General features: G+C 41.2%; 1 protein-coding gene across 2 annotated transcripts in view; it reads left to right on the top strand.

The window, feature by feature from the left end:
* The window catches only part of cacna2d4a (calcium channel, voltage-dependent, alpha 2/delta subunit 4a), a 100,745-nt gene that overhangs the window by 11,454 nt on the left and 66,674 nt on the right, over positions 1–22,617 (top strand). For both annotated transcript variants that reach the window (XM_026148388.1, XM_026148389.1), the window contains 19 exons: positions 264–414; positions 1,214–1,288; positions 3,318–3,407; positions 3,565–3,678; positions 3,794–3,872; positions 4,854–4,987; positions 5,951–6,028; positions 6,516–6,596; positions 6,696–6,770; positions 6,875–6,961; positions 7,061–7,132; positions 7,293–7,354; positions 7,514–7,581; positions 7,666–7,711; positions 8,951–9,048; positions 9,854–9,947; positions 10,087–10,179; positions 10,981–11,108; positions 13,106–13,174. In XM_026148388.1, coding sequence (XP_026004173.1) covers positions 264–414; positions 1,214–1,288; positions 3,318–3,407; positions 3,565–3,678; positions 3,794–3,872; positions 4,854–4,987; positions 5,951–6,028; positions 6,516–6,596; positions 6,696–6,770; positions 6,875–6,961; positions 7,061–7,132; positions 7,293–7,354; positions 7,514–7,581; positions 7,666–7,711; positions 8,951–9,048; positions 9,854–9,947; positions 10,087–10,179; positions 10,981–11,108; positions 13,106–13,174 — 1,694 coding nt within the window. The remainder of the gene's footprint in view (positions 1–263; positions 415–1,213; positions 1,289–3,317; positions 3,408–3,564; positions 3,679–3,793; positions 3,873–4,853; positions 4,988–5,950; positions 6,029–6,515; positions 6,597–6,695; positions 6,771–6,874; positions 6,962–7,060; positions 7,133–7,292; positions 7,355–7,513; positions 7,582–7,665; positions 7,712–8,950; positions 9,049–9,853; positions 9,948–10,086; positions 10,180–10,980; positions 11,109–13,105; positions 13,175–22,617) is intronic.

A 22,617-nucleotide genomic window follows, 5' to 3' on the forward strand; every position in this document is an offset into this window, starting at 1 on the left:
AATCTGGAAAGTTGCCGATCACACCTGCTGCTCGAGGGGAAATCTCATTTATGTTAATTAGCTTGGAAAAATCAGGGGATGGTAATAAAGAGATGAAGGGACCGAACAGACGGACAGAGGAACATATAAAAGGATAAACACTGTCTGCTCTTCCTAGCTGCTGGACTAGCAGTACATAACACCCAATCTGGTCATACTTGGTGTGAAATGTAGGTTGTAGTGCATCTTATACCTACTTCTTCTTTCTCTCTATGTCCTTTTAGGTATATACAAGCAGCCACATCTCCTAAAGATGTAGTAATCGTCGTGGATGTCAGTGGCAGCATGAAGGGACTCAGACTGACAATAGCCAAGCACACCATTAATACAATCCTGGACACCCTGGGAGAAAATGACTTTGTTAACATCATAGCTGTAAGTATATGTGCAAACAGTCATACAAAAGACAAATGCAATGAATGCAATTTGTCTAAGTCTGGATGAGCGTGACATAGAGATTAAAGCCCAAACACACAAATGCACTGGAACTAATGCACAGGTCAACATGGAGGTACATATGCACACACACATCCAAATTTAAAATTTGGTTCATGCCAGGCTCAAATTTTCAGTAACATGAAAGCTTCTAAATTTGTTTTCTTTTTAGGTTTTTGGGGGGGATTTTGGCTGTGTGTAACCCTACAACTACAAATCTGTGTAATAAGCATGGTTTATCCTGGTATTACTGCATGTGTAATCATACGCCTCCTGCAAATCCCCTGCTTTTAAGCTGTATTTTTACCAGAATTTAAAGCTACACGCCTTTCAGCCGAGTGACCGTGCAGCAAAACAATACAAAACAAAAAAACAGTACTTCTTCATATCTAAACTCTGTAGTTTAAAAAATGGTTTAGTTAATTATTTTTATGAGGTCTATTCAAAATGAAACTTAGCTTTGACTTTGATAGAACTGGTCTTGAACACATTAAAATCATACTCCATATTAGTCCAACAACTTCAATATTGTTACATTATGAACAGTCAATATTTAAAGATGGTTGGTTGGAGAGATTAAGTGTAATCTAATTACTTTGTGACGTTCAGGGTGATTGACTGCAGGTCGTAAAACTGCACTAACAACTGTTTGTCCCCTGCTGCAAATGTTAATCATGTTGACTCTTCATTAGCTGCTCAGTCGCCATATTGGTTTATGTGAATTGGTTTCTGTCTCCAGTACAGTGACTATGTTCGCTACGTGGAGCCCTGCTTCCAGGGCACGCTAGTACAGGCTGATCTGGATAACAGAGAGGTAAGACACACAAGCAGCTCTTGACAAATGGCACATGCGTTCATGCTCATGGCTGATTAAGTGAATTAACCTCTTGGAATTTAATAATTCCAAGTTATCTTGCTAATACCCTGAAGACAAAGCTTATGCCGTAATCACATCACAGTTAAAGCAACCTGCCCTTTAAAGGATTTAACCAGTAAAACCCTAGAGAGCGTATGTGACTTCGGCCTCTGCTAACATATTAAGAATATCAATATTCTTCCCAATTTCCCTTCTTTTCTCCTCTCTTGAATTATTTCCATGTCTAACACCAATAATGTCATTGTTTTATTTTTCTTCTCATCCCTTTGTCCTCCCTTTTTTTTTCTAACTTCCCAACACCTGCTCAGTCTGCTCAGTCTCAGTGTGTGTGTGTTTATTTGTTGTAAGTATGCCCTACTTTCACTCCCCTCCACATCATGGCAGTTTGGGTGAGGTCGCCGGCTGCTGACAATTTTAAGTTGGTCACATGACCTGTCAGCAAGGGATCTGATTGGGTGAATACATAGGATATTCTGTAGCAGAATGGGCTTACAGATGTTGGCTGACACACTTGCACAAGAGGGAATGCACATGTAGAGAAAGACAATCATCAGTTTTGCAGTTGTTATACAAGAGTTCCAATATTCCTACATAACCATTCACTTTTAGTCCTACTGAAAGTCACACTGGGTCACTTTTTCAGTCTTGTTCAGCTTTCATTACTGGGAAGATTACTTAACACAAACCTGCAAGCCAACCATGTTAAAGATGCAGTACACAACATGCCCCAGTGACACAGTACAAATGCACATAAGCAAACAGTCTCATTTGTCAGAATAGCACAGAGCAGATATGTGGGATTAAATGCAATTTGCAATATTTTTGTTTTGTTAATAATACTTCACAACAATTTCAGTTATTTTGAGCATGTTTCCAATCCAATCCAAACCAATTTTATTTATAAAGCACTTTAAAATACCCAGTACAGGACCAAAGTGCTGTACAGAAAATAAGTTAAAAACAATAGAATAAAATAAATAAATAAAATACATAATACATAAAAATTAGAACAGCCCTATATTAGCGAAACAAGATAAAACAGCATAGAATCAACTAAAATAAAACTTAAAAAAAAAATAAAAACCAATATCTCACATGGTGTCAAAGGCCAGGGTAAAGAGGTGATTTAAAAACAGGTAGAGAAGAAGCCTGTCTGATCTCTAAAAGTAGATCGTTCCACAGTTTTGAGTCACTTTTTTTACTAAATGTCTATATTTAAATATAATTTACAGCACATAAAATCAGTTTCACTACGCTTGCAATTATTCTTATTGTTCTAATTATTTACTATTCACATTCACAGACACAAGAGCTCCTCTTACGTGCTATTAATAGCTGCAGCCGTGTGCAGTGGTCGTACATGTAGATGTTTGATCTGTGGTTTTATGTGGCTTTGCCAATGCTTTGTATTTCAACCCTCTCTTGCACAGAGACAATAGCAGTTAGCAGCAGTTTTTGTTCATACTAAAAGTATTCTGTTCAAATACTTTTAGTATTTGACACCAAAGAAAACACATTTCCTTTTCAGTTTTGTCATGATGTTTCACATTAAAATTTCACTTCTTCCTAAAACTGCATTTTCATATACAAGTGACTAGTTAGAGAAGTGTTTATATCCATCCTTGAGCTATGCAAGATGCAACATTTTACAGGGTTTGTCTTTTATAAAAGAAGTTCATGCACACTTACAGCTTTCTAAAACTGAGTAAAACCCTTTTACATGGTCATTCCTCCTCCTCATATGTGCATGTGAATCTGTCTTTGTTTGTGTGTTGATTAATCTTGATTACCTTCTGGTGTTGCAGTAGCTTTGGTGTTAGTGGTCAGTGTGCCAGGAAGCCGGGGATAATTTCTCTACTGCGCTCTCTTTTTTCTGTTGTGACTAATTCGGCTGCGTTTGCCCGAAGGGAAGCGCATTGGCTCACTGACAGTGTCTGTGTGTTTACTTTTCTGGGTCTCGCTCCAGCATTTCAAGCTTTTGGTGGAACAGCTTCATGTGAAAGGAGAGGGCAAAGTAAAAAAAGCAATGAAGGAGTCTTTCAGGATTCTCAATGAGGTTTGTCTTTCCTTGCCACAATCATAGCAACTGCTACCCCTTGGCCGTAATAATAGCGAAGCAAAGTTATTTAGGAATTCCTACCTCCACAATACACAGAGCTTGAGTGCAGATTTTTAAAACTGATTAAACTGGATGTGCATATTTATGTGTTTAGGCTACTGCACTGGGGCAGGGCAGCCTGTGTAACCAGGCAATCATGCTGATAACAGACGGAGCCATGGAGGACTTCCAAGATGTTTTTCAAGAGTTTAACTGGCCGGAACGACGGGTATTATAAAGACCAGCACAGACAAATATCATCCTTTAAAAGCTGTAGTAGCTGAGTATTAAATTAGCGTGGCTTATCACGCCGTACTACATATAGCACTTGACTTTCTCTCCAGGTTCGAGTGTTCACCTATCTGATTGGACGGGAGATGACGTTTGCTGAAAATGTCAAATGGATTGCCTGCAACAACAAGGGTAAAGCCCAGTGTCTTTAAATTTGATGGCTTTGTTTGTGTTGTCACATTTGTTTGTACTGACAAATCCTTCATAATCATTACAGGAAGACAGCAACAGTAATAAATTGAAGATTAAAGAATTTTTTTTGTAAAAAAGAATCATTTTCTGAATCTTACGAAACCCCTGGTGCTCCCAAAAGAGGTGTGCTGGCCCTGTGGTGATTCCAGGTGGCACTATGAGGAACTAAGTATCAGGTGCTGCCCTCTTGTGAATTACAAGGCATCATGCAGCAGCTTAGGAAATAATCACATTAGCTCCTTCTAGCATATTAAAATCCATGGCTAAATAACTGATAATCAGCACAGATACACTGCAAACATATCCCTGGCCAAAAATGTCATAACTGTGTCTCTATAACAGGTGCAATCCATTTTGTTGCATAAACTGATAGTTGCTTCTACTAGCAGGCAGATATCTGTCAAACAGATATTTTGTTGCTGTTTTCTTGCAAACAGCTTCTGCTTAAACCTTCTGGATGCAGTTTCAGTTTGCTTAATAGTGTTTGCACCAGCGCTCTTGGGAGATGTTACCAAGGGGAAATATGTTGCACGTATTCACTTGGCAGAGCTTCAGTAGCCTGTTGTCGCTGAGCAGCTTCACTGCAGGTATCCCACTGACGTCACTGTCTCCCACTTGTAGAAATGCCACAAACCTTAGACTAAGCCAAGCTTTAAAGAACGTCAAAAACATATTTGTATCAGTCGGAGATTCAAGCTGGGATATTTGTTTCATGTTTTGGAATACAGGGTGTTCTGATGTCTGATAAATGAGTTTCTTCTTCTAAATTTAATACCCAAAGGCAGAAACCTGAGTTAAAAATAATAGGTGAACAATTTATTTTCCAAAAACTAAAAAAGAAAAAACGCTTCTCAGTTTTCCATCTGAGTAGTTTATGATACGAGTTACAATACATGTGTGTCTTTTCTGTGTCTTCTGCAGGTTATTACACACATGTCTCAACACTGGCTGATGTCCAGGAAAACGTTATGGAGTACCTCCATGTTCTGAGCCGGCCAATGGTCATCAACCACGATCATGACATCATTTGGACTGAGGCCTATATGGACAGTGTGGTCAGTCTGCTTGTCTTATTATTGTTGTTTAATATTATTATTTTTGTCAAAATTTAATAAATGAACTGGTTTTTATCTTTGTTTAATATTTTTTGATGATCTGAAACATGTGAGTGTAGCAAATATGCAAAAACTAAATATATAAAGAGAAATGAGGAAGGAAGCAAATATATTCACATATTCACTTAATTCTGAATATTTAGACTATGGTCATTATAAAGAATGCAGATGTAAAGCACCACCTCCCTGGCACATTTATTACATGTATTTAATATTAAACATTTTTTTTCTTATGAATTTATGTTTTCCTCCCTTTCATTTGGCCACAGAAATATTACATTGTAATTTGACAATCTTACTGGAGGTGTTATTCTTTAGCCATTCATGTGTGCTTTCCCCCCCATTTACCATTAACTTCAGTTGCCAAGTACAAAAAAGGTAATTGTATGTGGAGCTAGCTTTAGAGCTTTAGCTAGAAAAAGAAAATAAAGTGTAGCATTTGTAACGACATGCTTAGGTTTTGTTTAGTTAGTGGTTGTCAGTTTTTAGTCACCTCTAGTAGTTTCTTGGAGCTCCAGTAGCTTTTGCTAAAGCTAAAGTTAGCTCATCCTCGAGATACCAGCTGATCTAATGTTGTAAGTCTTTGTTTTTCACTTGAAACCACATTTCAAGTGGTTTTTCAAAATGCTTTATTATAAATTCATTTAATCAGTTTGAAATGTAATCTAAAGTGGAAAGTTTAAACTTTTTTTTAACTATACAAGCCGGTACTAGCTTTTTTAAGAGTTAGCTTGTAATTTAACAAGCTAACTCTTAAAAAAGCTAGTATCTCCAAATCACTTATTTTTTCAAACTCTGTAAACAAACCTGGATTTGCTTTTGTTTTTTTTTTTTTTATTAATTAATTAATTTTTTGTCCACAGGCTAACTAATTTATCTGAAAGTGTGTTTATTGTATCACAGCTGTTCAACACTCAGGCACAAAGCCTGCTCCTGATGACCTCAGTAGCCATGCCTGTGTTCAGCAAGAAGAGAGAGACTGTAAGTAGTTTTTTACAACTTTGACCTCACATTGTGTCTTTGTGTTGATAATGGTAAATTAAATTGAAATGAAATTGTGATAGATCATAACAAAAGTGGGAGTTTATATTCATAAATCTGTATAAGAAATAGGGTTAAAACCGAAGGAACCAGCCTTGATCTGCTAAGAAACAGGCTGCCTTAAATTTGGAAGCCTTGTTTGATTCAGTATTAACTTTTAAACCACAGATCAAAAAAGTCCTTTCTTCAAATCAGAGCTGGCTGCAAAATAAAACCACTGCTCTAACAGTGTGACCTGGAAAACAAAGATTAACAAAAAGTCACTCACTTATCTCCAGCTAGTTCACAATACTCCATCGAGGCTTCATGCTGTTATCATCTCAGATTTTATTTGAGCTTATTGTTTATATTTCGTTTCAGAGTGAGCGCTATTTAATGTGATTTTGATATATTTAAAATTCTAAAATGATATTTTTACCTCATAAAGTTATCGCACGGGATTCTACTGGGAGTAGTAGGAACTGATGTTGCCTTGAGAGAACTGATGAGAGTAGCTACAAGATACAAGGTAAACCAGAAAGTAACACACCCTGTAACATATATGCTGTACTTCAGTACTGTCAGCAGTTTGCTTCCTTATGGCTGTCTGCTTATGGTCTTTTTATAGCTGGGTGTTCATGGCTACGCCTACCTCATCACCAATAATGGGTACATCTTGTCTCATCCTGACCTGCGACCTCTGGTACGAGGATTTTTTTGTTGGTATTAGATAATGGATTATGAGTACATGCCTCTTATTTTAAAAGCATACTCTTTTGTCTGTGTGCCTGTGCTTGTGTATGGCAGTATAAAGAGGGTAAGAAGCTAAAGCCTAAACCCAACTACAACAGTGTGGATCTGTCAGAAGTGGAATGGGAAGACAGCGAAGAAAAAGTGGGTAACATAAACTTACACGCATTTTTGACCCTTTAATTTCACTTATTTTCTTTGACTTATAGTTTAAGTTGCTGATATAGCTTAACTTTTTTTTAGCTGAGGACCGCCATGGTTAAAGGAGAAACCGGAAACTTGTCTTTAGATGTGAAAACTTCAGTCGATAAAGGAGTGAGTAATTTTGTTCTTCAGGAATCTGTTGATGTAAAAGGAGACTTAGTGACTATTATATCAGTTATTTCCCCTTTTTGTCCCGTGTACCTCTTTTTTCAATAGAAAAGCTGCCTTTTTGTGCTCACTGTGGTGTTTATGAAGCCTGTTTTTCTTACAGAGAAGAGTGATGTTCCTGAAGAATGATTACTACTATACTGTCATCAATGAGACACCATTCAGGTTTGTCCAGTTTCTTTAAACTTTACTAAATTCCTTAAATTCTCCAGTAAAACAAAACAAAACATATAAACAAAACAAGTCTCCTTCTTACATTTTCTATATTGCCTTCTTAAAGTTTCCCACATACTGTAACGGTCTTGGCCTTCTCTGTGTTGACAGTCTGGGTATAGTGTTGAGTCAAGGATATGGACAGTATATCTTCATAGGAAATGTCTCTGTTGAGGAGGGTAAGTGTCCAATCTCTGTACATCTGCGTTTGTGTCTGGGTTTCATACACCCTGGCTTATGTCTTGACTTCTCTTCTTACGCAGGTCTTCACGACTTATTGGCTCCTGATCTGACCATAGCCAACGAGTGGTGAGTTTAACTTGCAGTGTAACAGGTTGTGAGATAGGTTGTGTTTCCCATTTTTCTACAGGGTGGTTTATCCGGTGTTCTGACAAACCGTCCTACTTTGGGAAGTTGTCCTACCCATAGGTTAATTTGACGGTGACTTCTGACAAACCCGAACACCGTCTATGTTGCACATAAAGTCAGAGTTTTCAGTGTAATTAAGGTGCTTCCTTTTTACCCTAACTTAAGATGAACACATAACCTGGTCTGGAGAAGGTTTCGGTTTTGAAATCGGTTGGTAACGCCACATTTTCATTAGACAGCTTTTATAGTAAAGTGCTGTCTAGATTATCTGCTGTACTATTATTTTTTTATAAATAGAGCTTATTCGGTCAGAGCTCATAAACTACATCAAATGAAACTGTAAAGTTACAGCAGTGCAAACTGTATGTGTGGCATTGTCACTGGAATTTTCTTACATTCAGCATAAAACATTGATGCAGAAAATAAATGTTTTGTGTATAAATGTTGATCCTAATCTGCTGCTAAGTCCCTTTTACACTGCTGGAATTGCAGCTGCTTGAACCCAAATTAGAAGATTGATGGGTCACATTTGTAGGCTATATATCAAAGAGAACATTCAATCAATAAAATAAATTTTCTCTTTGATCTGGTAGCAGACTAATGTGATTTCCGTGGATCCTGGATTAGGAAATGGGAGAGAGTTAAATCTGAATGCACTGAGTAACCTTGTGTTTAAACGTATCAAAAATTTCATATCTCTGATCTGCAGCAGCTGCACAGTGAGTGCAAACTAATAATGTTAATAAATATGTTAGATTGAGATAATATATTTATTTTACAGCTCTGCATGCTTATGACGACTCTGAGTTCACAATTTTCAGCAGCATTAATCTCTGCCTCACTCTTAGCAGTATTATTGCTGTTATATTCTTTATTTTCTTTATAGACATCTTATCATCTTATATTAGATTGAAATAGTCACATTGAAAAAAAATAGGTTTTGTTGTTTAATGGTGGCTGGCAAATAGCTTCTAAGGTGCATTACCACCACCCTCTGGGAGTAATAGCATGTTGCATACTACAAGGTGCCCATAAACAAAGGAGAATATATATATTTTAAGACAAGAAACAGTTGCATAAACTGTTGGTTATTTTTTCTTTCTTTCGTTTTTATTTAGTAACTTTGACTATATTTGAAAGTCCTCACCGTGCTTAATTGACATATGTGTGCGTTTGTAGGACCTACTGTGAGACAGACATTGACCCAGCACACCGCAAGCTGAGTCAGCTTCAAGCTGTGGAACAATACCTCACAGGCAAAGAGCCAGATCTGGAGTGTAAGTCGTGACTTAATGTCAAGCATCGCATGAATGCATCAATGTCAGAAGTATAAAAATGTGTGTTTAGTTGGATATTTTTTTGTAGCTGCTTCTTGGTAATAAATCTTATGCTGCTGTTTATTTCCCCCTAAATGGTGCCATTTATATTTATTAAATAAATAAATTGTTTAATTTTGCTTCTTCTTGAATTCAGTCATCCGATCCAATAAACTGCACATACAGTAAGTTATTATGATGATTATGTTTTTCATGGGTCCAGGATTTATTATGTCTTGGTCTGATTTATTGCCAAGAAACACTGTTACAACAAAGAAATAATCAGCAAAAATTTAATACATTTTTCTGCTAAGTTTATATACCAATAAGTATATGTCACTTGTGACTTTGTGCGATGTGCAGGAGTAAGCACTTAATGGTGAGTTTTGTACAACTCAGCATCAAATATGCCAGAGAATACTGAATCACAGGGAGATACTAATATGCTGGACATTAGAACAGGGAATAGACAGTAATGAGTCACGACGTGACTCGAAACTGGAAATAAACTCAGCACAAGATAGAAAACTGTAACCAAAATGAATCAGGAAGACATCTAAACAGGGAATACTTTGTTACCCCCACAAGGGAGGTAGCAAAGAACAAGTAACACAAGCAATGTTACAAAAGAAACAGCATTCAAACATACTGTAGGGTCATTCTCAAAATCCAAAAGAAACGTTAACTCGCAAAACGCAAAGCCCAGGGTCCAGAACTCAGGGACCATAGCAGTATAAAAGCACACCGTTATACTTTCTCTGAACAGGTGATATGCAGCTGCTGCAACAAACGCTGTTTGATGCTGTGGTCACGGCTCCCATGGAAGCTTACTGGAACGCCCTTATGCTCAACGTATCCAGGTGAAAATGAACACAAATGTTCCTTCAGTTCATGCCACCAACTTTTTACACAGTTGGTGATTCTTATCTATACTAACATATATTTTTCCTCTTTATGTGTGTATGTGCGTTTGTTTGTTTCTCCCTCTTGCTCTCTCAGTATGGATGAGGGAATTGAAACAGCATTCTTAGGGACCCGTTCAGGCCTCATAAGGTTTCTGAGGTATGCCGGTATCGAGAAAAGAATTGGCAAGTGAGTAAGAAAAGTCCAACTGCATCTATGTTGTCATGCTATTATATCCAAAACCAAATAGAAACTGGTGTCAAAAAACCTCTATAAAAGGTTTACCTTAGACTGATGGTAATTGAAGACCTGATGATGACTTTATGCCCCCGTCTTGGTTAATTAAAGGTAAACTGAACTTAATCCCTGACACCCAGGTGGCATCTTTTGGGAGAATTTTCTGTGTAGAAACACAATTAGCATATATCCAAAACATTTGACTTCTGTTTAGGCTGTATTTGCATTTAGACATCAGGGTTTTGAGATATGACAGACACAGCTACAATCATCAATTTAAGCAAAGATGAAGATACAAATAAGTCTTCCACTACTCTCACTACTCTCTCTATTGTTCACCCTGGGGTTGCCCTCCCCCAGGCTTGTCCCTCTGGCTTCCTGTCCTGGGTTTGGGATTGGCTGTTCTCCTGCCCTGCACCCCTGTTCTTTGTTCCAATTCCGGGAATCCCCTCTATTTGTATTATTACACCTATTAATCGCAATATTGCAATATTACAAGCAATCCCAAACTATAGTCTCTTTAACTCTAATGTATATTCATTAATCTGTTATTCTCAACATTAGTAAATCCTTTCTTTAGATATATCTCTTGAAAAGCAATGGCTGTCTTGTTAAGGTAATTTAATATCACTATTTTTTTGTTTTCCAATTTTAGTTTCCCACTTTATCCAGTTGCTTTTTTCCATGTGTCAAAGACTCTTCTTGTTAATTAAGCAATGGGTTGTTCTTTTAGCATATTTTGTCTCTCCCCAGGTCTTTCCTGACCTCCACAGACAAGGAAAATATGTTCACCCTGGACCATTTCCCAGTGTGGTACCGCAGAGCAGCTGAGTACCCAGCTGGAAAGTTTCTATATTACATGCCCAGACAAGACACTAGAGGTAGGAGGACATACCTTTACTTAGTATACGCACACCCACAAAATAAAACAAACAAACAAATCCTACGAAATACTATTTATGATGGTGTTTTTTCTTTTTTCTTTTTGCAATGTTCAGCAAATTGAGTAAAGAATCCCCCATGTAAGGCTAGTTTTTGTACCGTCAGGGGGGTACAGCTGCTCTTTTCTGTTTCCCTCTATGTATATTAATGCAGTTTGCATAAATCCTGAAACATCATGAAACATCTACTCTGAACACCCACTTTATAACATCTTCCAGGAAACAGCAGTACTGGAAGACTCTTCTCTTTTTGTTGTAAAGTGAAGAGATACAGGAGAACATTCGCACCCACTGCCCGTATGCCTTTTCAAGTGTCATACAAATAGTAGATGAGCCCCGTCAGACATGTGAATTTCCCTAAATAAAGTTTTTCTTATTCTTATTATTCTTATTTGCATCAACAAAGTTCTTTGACTGGTTAGGAGAGATCGGGAAATGTGATTTTTATTGAGGCAAAGTGTAAAGTATTTCATCCAGCTTGATGTATATCCTAAGATATGTCTTGATGAACAGTTTTCAGCATCAGAGTGTGAAAATTAACAGCCGTGTCATCTTTGCCATCACATCATACTAACCTCATTTTTTTTGTAGTTGAGAAAGGAAAAGTCAGAAAAAAAAGCATGCAAGTTTGAACCTGGCTTTTCCCTGCCTCTGGATTAAATTCTCTTGTTTTGCTCCACTGGAATAAAATGTATTTTTAAAGAGCTTTGAAAAATATGTTGGCATTAAAGCGATTTAGCCTGCGTCAGAGGGCAGGAATGTAAATTTAATCTCCACTACACAGTGCACAGTGTGCAGCTGGAAACACTGCTGCTCCTAATGTCAGAACACAGTGGTTGTGTATTTTCTGCATCTATTTCCTTCGACTTACATGCATAGTTTTTTAGAGTTATAAAGGAATTTTAGGGGCTTTATGTTGACTGGTGATAATCATTTTGTGGTGTATTTCCACGCTTGTGAGATGCACTTTTAAATATAAACTAGTTCCCAATACGTATTAGGAGTTTGATAAATGTAGTGTGTTGTTCTTAGATGTATTCAGGGACTATGAGGCTGACTATAGCGCCACCTTGAGTGCAGAAGAGGTGGAAACCCAAGCGGAGGAGGGAGGGAATAATCCAAGGGAGGCGGAGAATGAGGAGGAGGAGGAGGGTAGAGGAAAACTGTTTCTTTTACTTGGCATGCCTCCTCTTTTTCATTTGATTTTTAGCAGATAAATCCTGTTGTCCCTGTTTTCGATTTGTTTCTCTTCTGCCTTTTTCTTGGTCTGTCGTTCTTTTTTCCCTTCTTTCTCTTTCACTCTCTCTCTCTCATTGCATGAGCATGCAATTAAAGTATGGAAACCTCCTCTCCTTTCTTAGAAAGCCTTCTCGTAAAGCCATCTTAGTTACATAGTTTTTTGGGCATCATTTTTTTCCCATGCTGTCATTGTGTCTTTTTCGTCTTAGTGACCGAATAACAGAAATATAAACATGGTGCACATGGACTAATATAACACACTGACAACATCCTTCTGTTATAAATGTATTACTCGATTAGCTCTCATAATCTGTGTTACATAATGGCTTAAAATGTTAATCTGGCTGGTATGTGTGGTTTGATGACAGTTGGCGTCAGCTGCCACGAAGGCTCAGAGTAGATGCACGGAAGAAGCATGTGCAAATTTATTACATTAATCCAAACTACCTCTCCAGTCCAAGTCAGCCTGTCACATATATATGTTTTATTTAAAAAAAACACACATTTTTGACATGCTTAAATTTCAACTGCCACAATCACTAAGTGTACGAGGATATAAATATTTCTAAGAACATTTTCCGCATGCACATACAGTAATCCTGCATGTCTGTATATCTGGAAGGCATCCGTGCATGCACACATACTTGGATTTATAAGGTACTGTAAATACCTGCTAATTGTGTGTGTTGTTCTACCAGCAGGGAGGATCATGATTGCTGCCACTGCTGTCACTGTGACGGTGGGCAAGAAAACTGCACTTGCTGGAGGTAGGATGACAACTTCTGTTTTAATACACACCCTATCTGTCTCTTGCACACATGCTTCATCCCACCGCTGCCTCCCTCTTTCTCATTTCTTTTTAATCTCCTCTTACCTCTCATTGCTCTTTCAGTGTTTTCTCTGCCTCTAAATTTTCCATTTCTCTTGTAAAACACTCAACCCCTGCATATTTAAAGCATATTGTTCTCCAGTTTGCTCTCTCGCTTTTGTTCTTTTCTCCCTCGTCTGTGTCTGAATTTTCTTACATTTTCACCAAGTAAAATCAGCTTGCTGCAAAATGTATTGGTGGATTTGTTGATGACATTCGAACTTGTTGAGTGGATGTTAATTGCCTGTGGTGTGAATTATCAGCAAGACTTTGCTTTGTTTGGCTTAAGTTCTGGCCCCTTGTGACACTGATGAGTGTGTCACATTATTGCATTTGAAAAAAAAGGGAGCTGTAATTGAGTGTGTGAGTGCGTCTCATTTTGTACGTTCAGAGTCTTTGGCTTTGTTTCACTGATTCACTGATGTGCAGGTTAGTGTTTGTGTGTTTGTGTGTGTTTGCCCTGGTAAGTACATCTGTGACTGACACACTCATCAGTCATAATTATCCGAGCGAAGAATCTCTGAACAAGTTTGCGTGCATGGCTGTCAGCATTTGGTGTCTCATTACGATGACAGATAGACAGAAGCACAGTTAAACACACTGACACAAACACGCGCTTATCTGTGTTCCACAGCTTTCCTAGAAATAATCTCAGGTGTGAAAATCTTGTTAAATTTGGAAGTGGAAAACAGGAGATAAGGGAGATATGAGAAAGAGTTTAAAATACATGTTTCAGTCTTTCTCTTAGCCTTGCCAATTGTCATTTTTTACAGGTTTTCTTTCCTTTGCTACATTCTTACTCTTGCTGCTGGTTTAGAATCCACACTGTTGCAAAAGGCTGAACTTAGACCTACAATTTGGCTTACTGAATCTATTATGGGGTTTCATTAAACCACAAGCTACAAAGGAAAGATGGATGTGAAATAATTATGATGTCTAAAAACAGTATTTGATGTGTGTACAGTATAAATGAGATATATTCCAAAAAATATGGTTATAACAACAACATTTTTTGAATTATACATTCACCAGCTTTTTCAGGTTCAACTGCTGTTCAAGTGCTCTTAAAACAATTAATTTAATTATCCAATCACATGGCTGTAACTCAGTGGTTATATTCAAGAAGACATGTGATAGGTTTGTAGCTTGAACCCATCCGCTGGAACGTTGAAGACAATATAATTACACTGCAAGCAAGACACAAGTAGGCAAACTTCTTCATGGTACTCGTGCACAGGAGAGAACCGGACAGGCACCGTTCCTTCGCTTGACCCCAGTAGCTCTCGTCCGTTCTCCCGTATCACTGTCCTTTTATTGAGGTTACATGAATATGCATAAGTTCATTAACATATGACGTCTACATACACAAAGAGTACCTTGCCTGTGTGTGTGTGTGTGTGTGTGTGTGTGTGTGTGTGTGTGTGTGTGTGTGTGTGTGTGTGTGTGTGTGGGGACTGCTGATCAAAGGGTCAAACATCCTTGGTCAGGAAGAGGGTAGCCTCCCCCTCACCCTAGATGGTTCATCCTAGATAACACGGTGAGGAAGTCCTGCAGTTCATCTAAACAAAGAGCACTTAGACTAGAACAGACGCAACTACGTTAATCCTACCATAAAATAATAAGACACGGTATGACCTCTCATGCTCCCAAAGTGCTGTCTAATACACACAAAGTTTGCAGACTATCAAGGATCAAAACCTCTACCAATCTACAACTAATTACAAAACTCTAAGCATATATAAGTAAATATTTCTAAGCATAAATGACAATCAACAATACAAATCTAACAACATGGTCAAGACAAAGTTCCAACTGGCTATCAGAAAGTTGATTTTTAAGTGACGTATGAAAAAAAAGAGAATATCCAAGGAGCAGCAGTCTTCTAGGTAAAAATATCATGTTGATGTCAGAGGTCAGAAGAGAATGACCAGACTTCTTTGAGATGATAGGAAAGCGACAGCAACTCAAATAATCAGGTGTGACAACCAAGGTATGCAGATGAGCACCTCGGAATGAACAACATGTCAAGCCTTCAAACTGATGGGCTACAGCAGCAGAAGACCACACTGGGTGCCATTCCTTTCAGCCAAGAACAGGAACCTGAAACTTGATCAGTAGAAGATTTGGGTTGCTTAGCCTGCCTCCATTTCTGCTGTGACGTTTTAATGGTGTGGTCAGAATTTGGCATATACAACATGAAAGCATGGATCAGTGGTTCAGTGTATTTCCAGTAGGATAATGCTATATGTTACAAAGCTCAAACCATTTCAAACTGGTTTTTGGAACAAAGCAGTCCATTCACTGTATTCAGATGACCTCCACAGTCACCATACAGTGGCTTGCAAACTTTTCCACATTTTGTCACATTACAGCCACGCACACCCCACTTTTCAGTTATTTATTTGTAAAAAATGTTTGGAAACATGTATGATTTTCGTTCCATTTTCGTTCGTACACCACTTTGTATTGGTCTTTCACGTGGAATTCCAATAAAATTGATTCATGTTTGTGGCTGTAATGTGACAAAATGTGGAAAAGTTCAAGGGGGCCGAATACTTTTGTGAGCCAATGTATTTCAATCTAATAGTGCAGCTTTGGGATGTGGTGAAACAGGAGAGTTACATTGAGGATGTGCTGCTAACAAATCCAACCCAGTACTAGCAAGGAGTGTTTTCTGAGTAAATATAATAATCACCATTTCGTGGGCACAAAAGTTAAAGTTCATCACTAGATGCCAAGTCCATCAACTTCTCTCCAAGCTGCAGCAAACTCAGAGGGGATGGTTTTATAAACTTATTGGTATGTGTGTGTAAGGAACACATACACACACCAAGTCTCTCACAAGCACATGACTCAGTGTGTTTCACCCTTTGATGCTCCTCTTTAAATCCTCACATACATCTCTCTTTTCTTAGCCTCTGCTTTCCTAAGCTGTCAGATCTGTCTGCCTCCACATCACATTTCTCCTCTCTGTGTTTCCTTTTTCTTTTCCCTATCATGTCATTTTTTTCTCATACCCCTTTGCCCTAACTTCCTCTCTACCTTTGTTACTTACTGCAATGGAGGGTTTCTTGTCGAGAGTAACATTCACATAGCAAAATCAAATATTTAGAAGCTGCTTGGTCAAGGAACTCGAGCACATACGCTTAAAGGTGTATTCACTCCTTGTAATGCACATTACATGCTTATGCATTGTGAAGAATGAGAAAGGTAATGTAAGCACAATGAAAAGCACAGCTTGCACACATGTGCCAAAATAAAAAGACAAGCACAGAAATGTGAAGACAAATAGTTTGAACTTGTTTTTTTTCAGTTGATTGGATATATGATGACTATCTTCACTTCTGTGTTTCAAATTGCACAAATGTTTGCACCTAATAATGTTGCAAATTACACATTAACTAAAATAAATCCTAAATTCAAAATATATTTAATATTTGCATGACTTTAAGTATCTAAAAATATTGCAATTCTACGTATAACCACTGAGTGTCAGTGTTTATCTGGACAGAACACAGTCAGTTGTCTATCAGCGTCTCTGTGCATCTTGTGCTCAGCTTTCATGCTCATTTAGTGGCAGATTTAATTTCTTCTTCTTTCATGAAGGCCATGGATTTCCTGTGTCAGAGGCTGATCCAAAATCAGTGCACAGTGACTACAAAAAGACTGTGGTTATACCGTCTGAGGGCTCAGCAATGGATTAGAATATCTCTGTGGCATAAGTGACATGCTGTATATAAATAAACCTATTCCTACTGATGCAGAGGCAGACTTGGGAAAAGAGGAGGAAAGAGTGATGAGTGTGTGTAAATAAAAAAAGACAGAGACAGAGGGATAGAGCAGGCAAAGAATAAAGAGAAGACATTTTACATGGAGGAGGAGAGGAAGCACCTAATAAGGATATAAATGAGCGAGAAAAGGAGGTAAGATCAGGGTGGAGACAAAAAGGGCACACAATAGACCAGACTGAGCAAGTGATAAAGAGACAGAGATGAGAGAAAGGAAGGTGAGAAGATTAAAAAATGATAGGAGAAGAAGTGACAAAAAGATAAATTGAGACAAGAAAACTGAGAGGGGAATGGACCCAGAGAGAACAATGAAAGGTGAGAGGAAAAAGAGGGAAAAGTATGGGAAAACATATACCTATATTCAGATTAGGATTAGGATTCAAGATTATTGTCAGTACACATTTAAAAATACAGGGTAATGAAATACAGTTTGCATCTAATCAGAAGTGCAAAGAGCAGTAAGTGCAAGAAGAGCAGATTATATACAGATAAGGGCAGTGTAAAAGGTGGGAGTAGTTATGTACAGATTATGTACAAGTAAGTTAAGTATACAGATGTTTATACCACATCATCCATGAAAAGCAGAGATGAGATTCTGAGGCCACCGAAGTGAAAGCCCTCCGCCACTTGGCTGCGCCTAGAAAACCTGTCCATAAAAATTATGAACAGAACCGGTGACAAAGGGCAGCCCTGGCGGAGCCCATCACCCACCGGGAATGAGTCTGACTTATTGCCGGCAATGCGAACCAAGCTCTTGCAACGGTTGTATAGGGATTGAATGGCCCGTAGCAATGGGCCAGACACCCCATACTCCTGTAGCACCTCCCACAGGACACCCCGAGAGACGCGGTCGAATGCCTTCTCCAGGTCTACAAAACACATGTAGACTGGTTGGGCAAACTCCCAAGCTCCCTCAAGTATCCTTGAGAGGATAAAGAGCTGGTCAAGTGTTTCGCAACCAGAACGAAAACCGCATTGTTCCTCCTGAATCTGAGCTTCGACTAGCGGACGAACTCTCCTTTCCAGCACCTTGGCATAGACTTTCCAAGGGAGGCTGAGGAGTGTGATCCCCCTATAGTTGGAACACACCCTCCGGTCCCCCTTCTTAAAGATGGGGACCACCACCCCGGTTTGCCAGTCCAGGGGTACTGCCCCTGATCTCCATGTAACATTGTAGAGGCGTGTCAACCAGGACAGCCCTACAACGTCCAGACCCTTCAGGAACTCGGGGCGGACCTCATCCACACCAGGGGCTCTGCCACCAAGGAGTTGTTTAACTGCCTCAGTGACCTCGTCCCCGGAAATTGGCAAGTCATCCCCCTCATCCCCAGACTCTGCTTCCTCCTTGGAAGACATGTCAGTGGGATTAAGGAGGTCCTCGAAGTATTCCTTCCACCGCCCGACAATTTTCTCAGTTGAAGTCAGCAGCGCTCCGCCAGCACTATACACAGTGCAGGTAGACCAAAGCTTTCCCCTGACAGTTTGCCAGAATCTCTTCGAGGCAGTCCAAAAGTCTTTTTCCATGGCCTCTCCGAACTCCTCCCACACCCGAGTTTTTGCTTCAGTCACTGCCTGAGCCGCGTTCCGCTTGGCCTGTCGGTACCTGTCAGCTGCCTCCGAAGTGCCACAGGCTAACCAAGCCCAATAGGACTCCTTCTTCAGCCTGGTGGCTCCCTTCACCTCTGCTGTCCACCATTTGGTTCGGGGATTACCACCACGACAGGCACCAACCACCTTGTGGCCGCAGCTCAATGCAGCAGCTTCAGCAAAGGAGATGGTGAACATGGTCTGTTCAGACTCAATGTCCCCAGTCTCCCTCGGAATGCTGTTGAAGCTCTGCCGGAGGTGTGCGTTGAAGATCTCACGGACTGGGGCCTCTGCTAGGCGTTCCCAGCACACCCTCACTATGCATTTAGATGCACCGGGTCTGTCCAGCGCCTCCCCTGCCACCTGATCCAGCTCACCACCAGGTGGTGATCAGTTGATAGCTCAGCCCCTCTCTTTACCCGAGTGTCCAGAACTTATGGTCGCAGGTCTGGTGATACAATTACAAAATCGATCATCGACCTGTGGCCTAGAGCGTCCTGGTGCCATGTGCACTTATGGACACTCTTATGTTCGAACAATAGAGTGTTTGTTATGGCCAAACTGTGATTTGCACAGAAGTCCAATAACAAAATATCGCTCGGGTTCAGATCAGGGAGGCCGTTCCTGCCAATCACACCCCTCCAGGTCTCGCTGTCGTTACCCACGTGAGCACTGAGGTCTCCCAGTAGGACAACAGAGTCTCCAGGTGGAGCACCTTCCAGCACCCCACCCAGGAACTCTAAGAAGGCTGGGTACTCTGAACTGCCACTCGGCGCATAAGCGCAGATGACAGTCAGGACCCGTTCCCCGACCCTAAGGCGCAGGGAACAAACCCTGTCATCCACCGGGAAGAACCCCAACATACAGGCAGCAAGCCGAGGGGATATTAGAATACCCACCCAGTCCAGCACCTCTCCAAAAGACTGGTTACAGAGCCCAAGCCATGCGTATAGGTGAGCCGGACTATATCTAGCCAGTACCTCTCAACCTCACGCACTAACTCAGGCTCCTTCCCCACCAGAGAGGTGATATTCCATGTCCCAAATGCCAGTCTTGGTAGCCGGGGATCAGTCCGCCAGGGCCTCCGCTCCTGGCTGCCGCCCGGCACACATTGCACCCGACTGCTATGGCGCCTCCTGTGGGTGGTGGGCCTGCGGGAGGATGGGCCAATATCCCCTTTTTCGGGCTGTGCCCGGCCGGGCCCCATGGACTAAGGCCCAGCCACCAGACGCTCACCCTCGGCCACTGTCCCCGAGCCTGGATCTAGGGCGGGGCCCCGGTAACCCTATCCCGGGCAGGGTAAACTGTTCCCTCAATGTTTTCCACATAACGGTCTTCTGAATCGCTCTTTTTGTGGTCCCTCACCCAGGACCAATTTGCCATGGGAGACCCTACCAGGGGGCAAAAGCCCCCAGACAACATAGCCCCTGGGATCCCTGGGACACACAAACCCCTCCACCACGATAAGGTAGCGATTTACGGAGAGGGAACTGTATACAGATGTTCTATATTGCTATACAGAGGGGCAGATATACAGATGTACTATGAACAAATATACAGAGGTACCGATGTGTGGTAATCTACAGAGTGCTATGAATATAGCTACAGTAGTGGAAGAGTAGCACTCTTGAACAGTGAACAGTGAACAGTGTAAGTACGTACTGTAATGTGAGCATACAGTGAATGTTCATGGTCATTGGGAGGGATGAGGGGGAGTGTAGATGGTTAAGTGACTGTGAATGGAAAGGTTCAGCAGGGGACTGAGTTTAGTAGGGTGACAGCTGTGGGGAAGAAGCTGGTATTAAACCTGCTTATTATAGAGCCTTCTGGAGGGGAGGAACTAGAAGAGTTTATTGGGAAGATATAGTCCCTGGGAATGATGCATGCCCAGCATAGACACCTCTGCTTGTGGACATCCTCAATGGCAGGACGTGGAGTCCCTGTGATGCGTTGGGTGGTTTTCACCACCTGCTGCAGTGCCTTGTGGTCAGCAACAGAGCAATTCCCATACCAGACTGTGACGCAGTTGGTCAGGATGCTATCTATTGCACAGCAGTAGAAGTTACCCAGTAAGTCAGCAGACAGGTGATTCTTCTTCAGTGTCCTCACGAAAAAGAGGCGCTGATGGGCCTTCTTGACCAGGCTGGAGATGGAGATGTCCCCAGGAACTTGAAGCTGAAAACCCATTCAACAGCTGTGCCATTTATGTAGATGAGGACATGGGTGTCTCTCTTCTCCTTCCTGAAGTTCACAATGAGCTCCTTGGTTTTTCTGGTATTCAGGAGCAGGTTATTGTCAGCACACCATACAGCTAGGTCCTTTACCTCTTCCCTGTAGTTAAAGTCATCGTTGTCACTGATGAGACCAATCACTGTCGTGTCATCCACAATCTTGATGATGGAGTTGGATCCATACCTAGGTCTGCAGTCATGGGTGAAAAGGCAGTAGAGGAACAGGCTCAGCACACAGCGCTGTGGAGTGCCAGTGTTGAGTGTGATGTTGGTAGAGCAGTCATGGCATGACCTAACATGCTGGGTTCTGTTGGTCAGAAAGTCCATGATCCAATTATACATAGAGTTGCTGATTCCAATTTCCACAAGTTTAGTGATCAGCTTGGAGGGAATAACTGTACTGAATGCTGAGCTGAAGTCAACAAACAGGATTCTTGCACAAATATTCATGTTGTCCAGGTGTGAGAGTGCACAGTGTAGTGCTGTGGATACAGCATCCTCTGTACTCCTATTGCTTCGATAGGCAAATTGGTGAGGATCCAGTGTATGGGGAAAGCATGTCTTGAGGTGTGCCAGGACCAGTCGCTCAAGGGACTTCATAACTATGGGTGTGAGTGCTACAGGGCAATAGTCGTTCAGGCACGTTGATTGTTTCGGCACTGGCACAGTGGAGGTGTTCTTGAAGCACGCTGGTACTACTGACTGGGCAAGCGACAGGTTAAAGACCCCTGCAAGCTGAAACATATATATCTTAAAACACCCAGCACGCCCCTGCGGGCGGTTTATCCTTCAAGCTCGGGTCCTCTACCAGAGGCCTGGGAGCTTGAGGGTCCTGCGCAGTATCTTAGCTGTTCCCAGGACTGCGCTCTTCTGGACAGAGATCTCCGATGTTATTCCCGGGATCTGCTGGAGCCACTCGCCTAGCTTGGGAGTCACCGCACCTAGTGCTCCGATTACCACGGGGACCACCGTTACCTTCACCCTCCACATCCTCTCGAGCTCTTCTCTGAGCCCTTGGTATTTCTCCAGCTTCTCGTGTTCCTTCTTCCTGATATTGCTGTCATTCGGAACCACTACATCGATCACTACAGCCGTCTTCTTCTGTTTGTCTACCACCACTATGTCCGGTTGGTTAGCCACCACCATTTTGTCCGTCTGTATCTGGAAGTCCCACAGGATCTTAGCTCGGTCATTCTCCACCACCCTTGGGGGCATCTCCCATTTTGACCTCGGGACTTCCAGGTTATACTCGGCACAGATGTTCCTGTACACTATGCCGGCCACTTGGTTATGGCGTTCCATGTATGCCTTGCCTGCTAGCATCTTGCACCCTGCTGTTATGTGCTGGATTGTCTCTGGGGCATCTTTACACAGCCTGCACCTGGGGTCTTGCCTGGTGTGATAGACCCCAGCCTCTATGGATCTTGTGCTCAGAGCTTGTTCTTGTGCTGCCATGATTAGTGCCTCTGTGCTGTCTTTCAGTCCAGCTTTGTCCAGCCACTGGTAGGATTTCTGGATATCAGCCACCTCCTCTATCTGCCGGTGGTACATACCGTGCAGGGGCCTGTCCTTCCATGATGGTTCCTCGTCTCCCTCCTCTTTCTTGGGTTTCTGCTGCCTGAGGTATTCACTGAGCACTCGGTCAGTTGGGGCCATCTTCCCAATGTATTCTTGGATGTTCCTTGTCTCATCCTGGACTGTGGTGCTGACACTCACCAGTCCCCGGCCCCCTTCCT

This window comes from Astatotilapia calliptera, chromosome 17, assembly GCF_900246225.1.
Source record: "Astatotilapia calliptera chromosome 17, fAstCal1.2, whole genome shotgun sequence".
NCBI classification, from domain to species: domain Eukaryota; kingdom Metazoa; phylum Chordata; class Actinopteri; order Cichliformes; family Cichlidae; genus Astatotilapia; species Astatotilapia calliptera.